Source organism: Chelon labrosus, assembly GCF_963514085.1.
Source record: "Chelon labrosus genome assembly, chromosome: 2".
NCBI lineage: Eukaryota > Metazoa > Chordata > Actinopteri > Mugiliformes > Mugilidae > Chelon > Chelon labrosus.
In genome coordinates, this window is record NC_140338.1 from 4,755,292 (window position 1) to 4,766,475 (window position 11,184).

Consider the following 11,184-nt stretch of genomic DNA (forward strand, 5'->3'; position numbering starts at 1 on the left):
TTCCACTGGCTATTCTTTATTTTCAATAATTTTTCACACAGAGACAGAAGGATTCATTGACGCAAAGCAATGAAGGGAAACCACGTTAGGTAGTAGTGTCAACGTCTTTCAACATGTCCGCAAAAAAAAAAAAAAACTCAAAACATCAGTGAATTTTCACACAAGTCCTGAAAGTAGACAAAGAGAACCCAATCAAACACATGAAATACAAATATGATACTTGGTGTATTTGTTTATTCAGAATAATAAGCCAATATTACATATCAGTGACGTACAGGTTGTTAAGTTAAAGGAGATATAAGACGACTGTTACCCTCCACAGGAGTCATCGACCAACAAAGATCAGAAACTGGGTCACACCTTGATTAAGGACCTGAAGCTAGAACTTTTTAACGGCACTATATGTAAATCTACAAGTATCATATTAGACCATTTTGGTAAATTTGGCAATTTCTTTTTCATCATTCTTAACCAACCCACCCTTGGTTGGTTTATGATTCATTGGGTTGTAAAAAAAAAAACAATAAAGAGTTAAAAGAACTAAAGAAGAAGAAGAAAAAAAACACCTCCTGTTATCCTTGGGACACGTGCAGAACTTCTTCAAAGGCGTTTCACACAAAGCCAATTTGAGGAACCGTCTATCTACGTTATTCATCATTCATATTTATTAAGAACAATACATCAACACTATCAGCTTGGTGTTTCCGCATGACGCCACTCCCATGAGACGTCCACAACATTACAACAAGGCGACTCTCATGAACAACTGGGCAAGGGATGCAGGCTCAGGACTGATCACCCTGTAGCCTCTGTTGAAGGTGCATAGTGTGAAAGGCCCCGTGAACCAGAGGAGCACTACTGATGATGCATCCCAGAATTCAACCAAACCCCCAAGCTTCTTCAACCAATTCACCAAAGAACTTGTTTGCACCAAGGAAGTCAACATCTAATCCTGTGTTTTGGAATTATACACCAACACCAAAGCATCTCGCTGTTCTGCTAAAGTCTTGCTTCCACATTCAGAACTAAAACCGGTACAGATGTGGACGTACAATCCGACATCTGTGCCGTAACTCTGGGCTTCAAGCTGTGCTTTGAATCTGCGTTGAGACATCAAAACTATTCTGCCCCGTGGGAATGACTAACAAATTATAATAAATTGAATGGCTGTTGACCAGAAGAAGGTGTGTCTGTTTAACTTGTGGCTGAAATTAAGCTAAGATGCTGTAGCCAAGAGTGGACAAGGGTGTGGTGCATGGGTCAGATGAACAAGTAGCCAGAAGTGGGTTAGACTTTCAGTGAGTCGTCTCTTTATAGTTTCCAAATATTCTAGAACCAAATATTGAAACGGAAGAATTGGCTATGTCTAAATTCAGTCCAAAAGTATTAACAGTGGCTCACGAAACAGACAGACTGATGACATCCGAGCCCTACAGTAAACTACACCGATTAACGGCCTGTACATTGTGTGCTGGACTGCAGTCAGAGAATAAAGTGCAGCTGTGATCAGAGCTGTTTGTGTGCTGGCTTGTTTCACTCTGCAACGGCGCAGATGACCAGCGGAGCCTCGTTCATTCCCGATTTATTCGTGCACGGGCTGAAGAAGGGATGAATGGTGTCATAAAAGGTATCCGTGAAGGTATACATGAGCACTTTGGCCTCCACGTTGTAGAAGGACAACAGTCCCTTGTCGTAGTCCACGTAGATACCGATGCGGGAGGGTCTGGGGTTGACCGCCAGGCTGGTCGAGGGTTCTGTTCGGAAAGCGTAGGAGGTCCGTTCCCGCAGGCTGAGAAACCAGTAGCCGTGGGCGGGGCTTACAGTGATTTTGCCCTTCCGATTGACGGAGTGTCTAACCACTCCCAGGTCCCAGTCGGTCTTTGCTCCCACCTCCACCTGAAAGAGGGCCGTGTAGAATGAGTGCTCTGTCCACTTTTTTGTCTTTTGCAAGAAGTACACAGAGAAATCTTGCAGATTGGATTCTACTCATTTTATTGTTGTCTCTTCATGCATAATAGGACTTTACATCCAGAGCAAGCACTAAGGCAATGGTGGCAACTAAACCAGCTCATATCCATCTGCTTGACGCCAGATGAGTGGAAATTTCCCCTAAGCTCTTTAAGCTGTAAATGATGTGGTGGAGCCTGGCATGTTTGTACTCACCCTGAACATAAGGAGTCATAGCTGTATCACAGACATTCACTTGTACAGTACAGTTGTACAGTTTCTCACGGTGTCCCACTCACCTCCCAGTAATGCCGTCCTGAGCTGAAGCCCTCGCGGGCCAACACGCACACCACCCGGTCAAAACGCTCAGGGTTGTCCGGTACCGGCTGATGCCGCTCTCCGCATTGCACCTTCTTCCCATCTACTGAGATGATGAGCCGTGGGTGGGCGGTGCTGGGGTCTAAAGTGATGTCGGCTGACAGATTGAGAGAAAGTGATGGTTAGTTCTTCAACTAACAGACTAAGAAAGTGGCAAAAATGTTTTTTTTTTTTAACTCTTACCTGCATATTCTTGAACCCTCCTTACCTCTGCATTCAAAAGAGAATAAATGTGTTTGAAAAGGAAAAGAATGTTGGATTTCCTTTTATGTTGTTAGCAAATCAAAAGCTTACTCAGGTTGGGCCTGGCTACAGACTGGTCAGATGAGGATCTCTGGCCTGTTAACAAGGGAAAATAACTTTTTAAACTCTTGTGTGGGTCTTGCCGTACATCTTCCTATAGTACGAAATTGAAGACATAGCTATAGTTGGTTCAAGGGCTTGCATAACATTTTGGAGGTTCACTACTGTCCGGCTTCATTTGAGTCATGAAGACTTACAGTCTTCTGGCAGTTTTCTCATCTCCTCCTGAAAGCGCTCCACCATCTGATTGACGGCCCTGGAGATGCCCCCCAAGGTCAGGTTAGACCACACAGAGGCAGAAGACCAGTCCTTAGTCTGTGGGACAGTGGAAAAGGCAGGGAACGTCTGCAGAAAGAGAAAATGTCAAAGAGAAAGAGATGAACCTGTTTGGGAGTAATGTTAAACATCATGACCACCCAACTAATATTCCATTGGTGCTTTGTGTGCCACCAGAAAAGCTCCAGACTCTACAAGACCTCTGAAGACACCTTGACATTTGCCATTGTTACAAGATAATCCATGTTATTGCATCATCTGTGAATGAGTTTTGGCATCATCAGTCATCATCGGACCTGACCTAGAAGAAGAACCACTCCATTCTTCAGAGACATGCCCCACCCTGCCTGGTTTGGTTTGTGGTGAAGAAGCAGGATACTGCTAACCTCGAAGCCCAACCAACTTCCCCCCCCACCTACAAATTTGTTGTGTAGGAAAGTTGGTCTGGAGTCTCTCTGTTGGGAACTGATTATGTTCCTGAAATGATCTATTGGGTCAAATTGAATTGTTTGTTCTGGGCTTTTTTGTGGTGATGGACCAAAGAGTAACAGCGGCATAGGCTTACACGTCATCCGAGCGCTGTAGAGTTGAATGGCATGCTGCAGGTAAATGAGCCTGTACATACAGTATTTCAAAGCTTTTCAAGGACTACGTGAAACCAAAGTAAGGAGAAAGCCAAGCATCCCTTACATCACAAGAAACTCTTTTGATCATAGTCAAATTATGCTGGGATGGCATGGGTTGTAAGTGTTGAAACAGTCTGACTCAACCAGGGTAAGTCATCAGGGTAATCACGCTATTGTTTTTAAAATCCAATGAGCCACATGCAAATGCTCCACCAAAACTTGGTCTGAACAAACTTGCCATGCAGATCAAGTTTTTCACTGTAAGCTGATACTGGCATTTGAAAGAAAACATTAAATTGTAGTATCATCACTGGTAATCTCACTATCTGAGGCTACAAATAAGTTCCTTGACTGAATTTAACATGGACTTTCCCTTGGATTCAACTAGACTTCACGCTCGTCACCTGCTCCATTCATTCATACCTCAAGAAAGAATACGTAGTCTTCAGACAGAGCCAGCTTGCTCAGCGTTGTTCTCGTCTTACTCAGTTCCGTTATCTCCTCGTCCAGCTCTTTCAACACGCTCTGAGCCGCGTGCTCCTTCTCTCGAAGCTTCACCTCTATCACCTGGGTCAAATACAAATAAACATTTCAACCGTCGCGTTAACATCCCGAGCAATCCAATCCCACCTGTCTATCTCTGAGTACCCATGGTCACACCTGGTATTAATTAAAATGTGTCTCCACATGCGTCCCCAGCCAACACTTTTGATCTGATCTCAGTTTGTCTGTCTTTCTGTTAATAACCAACTCTTGTACAAGCTGCTGTCTCTGATGGATCTCTACCTACCGCTAGATCCAAACCATGAACAGCTGTTGTTGGGGAGATGATCCATATTTTGTAACAAGCTGTAAAGTCTCTCACACATTAAGTTATTCTTTGTTTTAGAGACAAAGCTCAAATTAGAACTGAACCCTGGAAAACATCTCTGATAAGAAAGGAAATAAAGTTGAGTAATTGGTCTTTAACATGACCCAAGACTCATTGTGTGTTCACACTACCAAAGAAAGAGGTCAAATGTGTCCCAGACTTCCTCCACATGTGGACTGACGCCAGATCAAGTGTTCACACTGAATGGGGCCATAGAGAACAGACCTCAAAATGATCATCTCTGAATTCAGCCGACTTGTCTGCGACTGTAATTCGTAGAAGGTAGCTTTTTTTTTGTGAGAGGATTCATGTCCTGGGTTAGTTACCTCCAAGACTTCAGCTTGACAGCGTTCCATGCTGGATATCAGCTTCGAAAAGCCGCAAACAACTTCATCTGTTTCCTTCTCGGCTGCAGCCTGTTTCAAAGAAGAGCAATACATTTGTGTTTAAAGGTGCTCATTGGTTGTCTGTGAAAAATAAGCCGAACAGTGATGCATTGGAACTTGTGTGGTAAATTGTGATTACATATTCTGAATGCTTTTACTTGGAGTTGCCAATGATTTAGAACTTTGGAACAAACTATTTATTATTCGCATAGCTTTTAAAATGTACATATTGGCACCAGTTACCCTCCATAAATTAGCCTTGTTTGAACATTTCCACCGCTGATTAACAGCAGGCTGCGATTGTCTCAAAATGCAGGGTTTAGGTAGTCGTTTTTTTTTTTTTCTTACCGCTTCTCACTCTCTTACACATTAATACAGTAACACATACGAAAGTTTAAAGTGATCTGGTGTTAACTGGGTTAATCTTCAATATAAACCAAAACTTAATCTGAAAAGAATCGTCCTTGTCTTTTCATAGACGTAAAACTGACCTTCATCTCCCGTATGGAGTTGCGTATCTCCTCCACTTTTCTCTCTCGCTCACTGATGAGATCCTTCAGCTCCACCTCTGTAATGCCTAACTGGGACTAGAGAAGATAGAAAACACACAGACGTAAATGTGTAGATGAGTAATAACCATGACCAGATGGTCAATAAGGTTCTAAAAGCCCGTTTCTTATCATCCTCTTTTATAAGCACTAAATTATTGCAGTGGGAAAATATCACGTTAGCCTCAAACGGACACTCTAAAAGAACAACTGTCCAAGCTTATTTTATTCAAAAAAAAAAAAATGTTGGTTTGTTACATATTTGAATATTGTAGCATCATACAGCTGGAATATAACAGCATATACTTTTGAGCCTGTCCATTTGATTCTACATCAACTATCCACCATATGATAACTTGCCTGATAGAATCTGATCCCTGTTCCTCAATATCATACATGATCCTTTGCCTCCATCTAGTGGCCTCATGGTAGTACAGATAACAAATACATTCATTCATTTATTCATTCATTAAGTTTCTGTAACCGCTTGTCCTCTAGAGCAGAGGTCTTCAACAGGGGGTCCGCGACCCCTAGGGGGTCCGCGGAGGTACTGCAGGGGGGTCGCGAAAATGTTTTGATTGATTAGACATTTTTTTATATTCACCTCCACAATTTTTTTTAAACACACATGAAGTTCTTTTTAAATGTTATACAGCTTGGGGATTATGGGGAAAAGAATCAAGGCTCTAACTATTATATAACATATATTTATGGGCGATTTCCTGATAGTAGTGATCATAAACGGCAACAGAGTCAACCATCTTGATGTAAATAAACGATCTATGCTGCTGTGCCATACTATAGGACCGGTTTAATATAAAACACAATTTTATACAATATATATATATAAGTAGGGGGTCCCCGCTCCATCTCTCCATCAGATTGGGGGTCCTTGGCCTGGAAAACGTTGAAGACCCCTGCTCTAGAGAGTCGCAGGGTGGTTGGAGTCTATCCCAGATCATTGGGTGAGAGGCGGGGTACAACTTGGACAGGTCGCCAGTCTATCGCAAGGCATAACAAATACAATATATCCCAACTGTACTGCAGCTTAGCTTTGCAAAGATATCTAATATGACTTGGTGACTGGTTTCCCTGGGAAACAGCATGCATGCCCAACAGCCATATGGAGGAAATATCAATATTTTTATGAATGTGCACAAAGGTAGAATTTGATAACGGACAGGCTAAATAAAATGTCCAGAGGTTGAATTGTGTGTACATTGCCTCCTGTAGTGGAAATCAGTAGTATTTTGTTACCAGATTCTCTTTCAATTCAATTCAATTTAATTCAATTTTATTTATATAGCGTCAATAGCACTACAAATGGTCTCAAGAGACGCTTTACAAAACCCGGCCTTCAACCCCCAGAGCATGCCTGAAGTTCGACGGTGGCAAGGAAAAACTTTTAACAGGAAGAAACACTGAGCAGAACCCAGCTCATATGGAGGGACCCATCTGCTGAAGGCCAGCCAGGTAGAGACAGAAAAGAGGTAAAAATCTAATGTGGCACACTTTGGGTACTTTGGTTTTATCCAAATGTCTAAATGGAGAGTCGGTCTGGTTCTATTTTTACTAAAACTTTTGTGGAATATGTGTGCTTTGTTGTATTTTTATTAACTCTTGGTCCAGCTCAAGACAAGGGGTTGCTGAATGAGTTCAGTGGCATCTCTGTGCATGATGTCATTGCTATCAGGGTTAACTGTCTGATCTAGAAAACATTTTAGTTTATCATTAATTAAACAGACATAGTAACAGCCACAACTGTTACTGACACTGGGAATCTATTCCCTGAAGTCTTGCCTATCAATAGAGACGAGGGTCATGAACATGGACCTGGACCTTATATGGACCTTAGTCAATTGGGACTAAGAGGTTAATTGCTCACATCATCCATAACATATGCATTTAAAACAAGAACTCGCTGCCAGTGCATCAGGAATGAAAGTATATCTTGTTGCATTTATAGTGTATTTTATGATTTTATTGCATATGTTGCTATTACATTGCCACTGAAGAGTAACACATTAACACACCTTCTTGATGTGCCACTCTCTCTTGGCAGGAATGATGTTGTGTCCTCTGTGATCTCCCATCTCCACGCAGATGCTACAAACACAGGTGCCGTCAGTACGACAGTAGTACTCCAGACCGCTCCGGTGGATGTTACATGGAGGCAAATTGGAAGTGGAAGAGTCACTGGGGCCGCTCAGAGTGAACCTGTTGCAACATTGACAGGGGGTCATTGGAACTGCTGTTGAAGCTACTCAAGGTCTGTTTTACTGGTACTCAAAAACACTCGGTACATTAACACGTTTATACTTCTTCATGGTTACTGATACACGAATAAAAAGTTCGGTTTTAGCATGCGCCTCTTTAAAACTGTATGGTTTGTGGTATTGTTTTGCTACATTTACGGACTCCCATTTCTTAGTGAGTTACTAGTATTGTATTTTAATGTAGTCTTAAAAAAGTGGCTAAATTAAACTCATTAGAAATAGATTATAGATTTGTACCTGCGGGGAGGTGAGTAGGGTGGCGGTACGTCTTGGTGCTCTTGTTTCTGAGAACCTCGACGGGGGCTTTGCGGGTGAGTGTTGCTGGGATACTCCTGGGGTGCACCGGACGCTGGCAACTGCTGAAAACGTGTCTTCATCTCAGCAAAGATACTCCCTGGCATCTCCGCCTGTCTCGCATGGGGAGACGGAGGTGGGTGATGAGGATGATGATGGTCGACTTCCACTCTTCTATCCGTTGGTGGGCTTGCGCTGGACATCTGCTTGAACTGCTCGGTGATTTCCCTCAGGGTTCGATTGATGTGGAGCTCTGGTCGCTTGCGGAAGGACTCCTTGCAGAGGGGACACTGGTACGACTTGGCTCCCCTTCCTCCGCCGTCCCAGTAGGAGGAGATACAGGACTGGCAGAAGCTGTGGCCACATGGCGTAGAGACTGGGTTGGTGAACACTTCTAGGCAGATCGAGCAGGAGAACTGGTCTTCAGACAAAAAGGAAGCTGGCACCGCCATAGTCATTCACTGTGGGCCTGTAACAGAGATTGGGGATTAGACGTAGTTTAAAATATAGCTTTCAAACCATTTGTTGATGCTTTCTCTATTTTATTGTCTTCTAATCTTCTGAAATTGCCAGTGGCATCCACAACTTGTTTAGCATGCTCTTCAGCATTGAGTCTAGCATCACCTTTCCCCAGTTAAGAGATAAAGCAAACAAGTTCTGAAAGTAGACAAAGAGAATCCAATCATTCATAAATTAAACTTTCTGAGGAGCTCAGAGAAAGAGTTGTTGTTGCTCATCAGGCTGGAAAAGGTTACAAAACCATCTCTAAAGAGTTTGGAACCCACAAATAATCCACAGTCAGACAGATTGAAGACGACTGTTCCCCTCCACAGGAGTGGTCCACCAACAAAGATCACTCCATAATAGTCTGAGAGGTCCCAAAGGAACCCAGGGGAACTTCTAAGCAGCTAAAGGCCTCTCTCACATTGGCTAATGTTAATGTTGATGAATTCTCTGAACAACCATGGTGTGATGGACAAAGACACTGATCTACAAAAAGAACATTTCTAAACATCATGTGGACAAGCCAGAAGACTACTGGGACAATGTTTAGTGGACAGATGAGACCAAAGTAGAATAGTACGGTTCAAATGAGAGGCGACATGTTTGGAGATGAAACAACATCCCTCATCCCTCATCCCTCCATCAAACATGGGGGTGCTAATGTCCTGGTTTGGGCCTGTTCTGCTGCATCTGGACCAGGACGGCTTGTCATCATTGATGATTCAATGAATTCTGAATTCTACCAGTGAACTCTAAAAGAAAATGTCAGGACATCTGTCCATGAGCTGAATCTTAAGAGAAACTGGGTCACGCAGCAAGACAACGAGAACCAAGAACACAAGTGGTTCTACAAAAGAACGGTTAAAGAAGAACAAGATGAATGTTTAGGAAAGGCCAAGTCGAAGTCCTGACCTTAATCCAATAGAAATGTTGTGGAAGGACCTGAAGCAAGCAGTTGATGTGAGGAAACCCACCAACATCTCAGAACTGAAGTGGTTCTGTTCTGAGGAATGGGCTAAAATTCCTCCAAGCTGCTGTAGACCACTGATCAGCAGTTACCAGAAACGTTTAGTTGCTGTTAATATTTATCCCACCCAACATGTATTGTTTCTTATCTTATCTTCTATGAACAATTGATTCGTTTTCTTAAATAAACAAACACACAAGTATAATATTGAGTAATCCTGTTTCATTCGTTTGACTGGATTGTCTTCGTGCACTTTGTCTAATTTTTATGACGCCAACACTTTTAAACGGCACTTTATAATAGAAAGACAGCGTTAAGTTATAAAACCTTTGTAGCACAGTGTTTTCAGGCAGCCTTCTGTGCAGCGTTTTATGGAATGAAGTGAAAACTCCATTTTAACTGGATTCCTTTATGCTCCTAGCAGACTTTAAAGCTTCCTTATCTGATACCGATAGAGATCATATCTCAACACGAGCAGCGCTCCTGTCAGTGTGACAGTAGAATGTGATTCTATCTGACTTGTGTATTTCCTGCACCCAGACACACCCACACTACCACACACACACACACACACACACTCACCCACCGATGCAATGCAAAAGGGTTTCACAAGATCAGGAAATTCAGGCTCTGTTGGAACGTTTAGACTCGGTCTGTTGACCATGTGCTGTCATTTACATAAATATGGCAACAAACTCGAACCCTGTGAGTCATTTCCTACTCGCATTACTGTTTAGAAACATTAGGTAAACCCTCATTGGATGGGACTGATGTCTTCACTTTCAATAAATCCAATAAAAAGAATAAACCCTGTTTGTCGCTGTCAAACATAGATTTCTCTGGATCTTTTGATGATTTCTTGATCAAATCTGTCTTTTCTTTTCAAATTTAATCCTCTGTCTGAAGATCCTCCGTTGTCCAGGTCATGGTATACCTACAAGCAAACTTTTTCAACCTCTACATCTTCATTTCATGGCTGGAATAAGGCATAATTAAAAATAATAATTGTAATTAAACAATGAGACCGTTGATTAAAGAACACAGGAGAAACACTGTGGTCAGTCTTGTGTGTACTTGTGGTTTTTACCGACTTTTTCGCCGCGTAATGAGGAAGCATAAAGCACTTACAGTAAGCTACACTCACAATTGTGCTGGTACGTCACAGATCATGGAGATAAGCAGGTAGCTGTGTTGTCCAGCATGGACCACAGACGCTAACTTTAAACCACACTGTGAGACAGCATCACACTCTATGTATATTAATAATAAAAAAAAAAGGCGTACCTGTTTCTGAGCAAACACAACCAAAAGACTTGAAGATTATTTCCTCGGTTCAGATGTCAAGTGTGTTTCCAAGAAGTCCCTTTCTTCTTGTAGTGTTTCCTTCTCCTAATAATCAATCTGTCTGCAGGACCGGCGTGGTATTTCCCTCCTTTATCGCTGTTGACCCCTCCCTCCTCATTCCAAGTGCCGAATACATCCCATCCAACCTGCTCTGCAGGTATGACTCTTTTTAAACAATCTCTCTCTCTTTCCCTCTTGCTCTGTCTCTTTCTTAATTAAGTTAAGAAAGTTAATCTGTGTTAGGTAAAACCTGCAACTGACAACAGCCTCTTGGCCAGTGCTGGGAAACTTCTGGACCTGGCATTCATTGGTGTGGATGTTACTTAGACATGTAGCACCCACCTAGACCAGACCAGGCACCCCCACCCCATAGCAATGACACTCCTTGATGGCAGCAGCCATCCCCAGCAGGATGCAGCCTGACACAGACACACACACAAAAACGCTTTAGGAACAACTAAAAA

At 42.5% G+C, this 11,184-nt stretch overlaps 1 protein-coding gene across 1 annotated transcript; it reads right to left on the bottom strand.

Annotated features, from left to right (window-relative positions):
• Window positions 1-170: 170 nt before the first annotated feature.
• LOC311496715 (E3 ubiquitin-protein ligase TRIM39-like) lies at window positions 171-10,937 on the bottom strand. Its single transcript, XM_084556674.1, has 11 exons — window positions 10,661-10,937; window positions 7,849-8,374; window positions 7,369-7,552; window positions 5,279-5,374; window positions 4,728-4,817; window positions 3,954-4,097; window positions 2,826-2,973; window positions 2,620-2,664; window positions 2,509-2,535; window positions 2,247-2,422; window positions 171-1,896 (listed from the first exon to the last, which is right to left on the bottom strand). The coding sequence occupies exons 2-11, from the start codon at window positions 8,361-8,363 to the stop codon at window positions 1,534-1,536; spliced, it is 1,788 nt and encodes a 595-aa protein (XP_084412800.1). The 5' UTR covers window positions 8,364-8,374; window positions 10,661-10,937; the 3' UTR covers window positions 171-1,533.
• Between the last annotated feature and the right edge of the window lie 247 nt (window positions 10,938-11,184).

Coding starts and splice junctions, on each gene's coding strand:
- LOC311496715 (XM_084556674.1), bottom strand. CDS start 8,363: ATGACTATGGCGGTGCCAGCTTCCTTTTTGTCTGAAGACCAGTTCTCC. Junction 2,665..2,825: donor GAGAAAACTGCCAGAAGACT/GTAAGTCTTCAT, acceptor CCTTGTTAACAG/GCCAGAGATCCTCATCTGAC. Junction 1,897..2,246: donor CAGGACGGCATTACTGGGAG/GTGAGTGGGACA, acceptor GCCCTCTTTCAG/GTGGAGGTGGGAGCAAAGAC.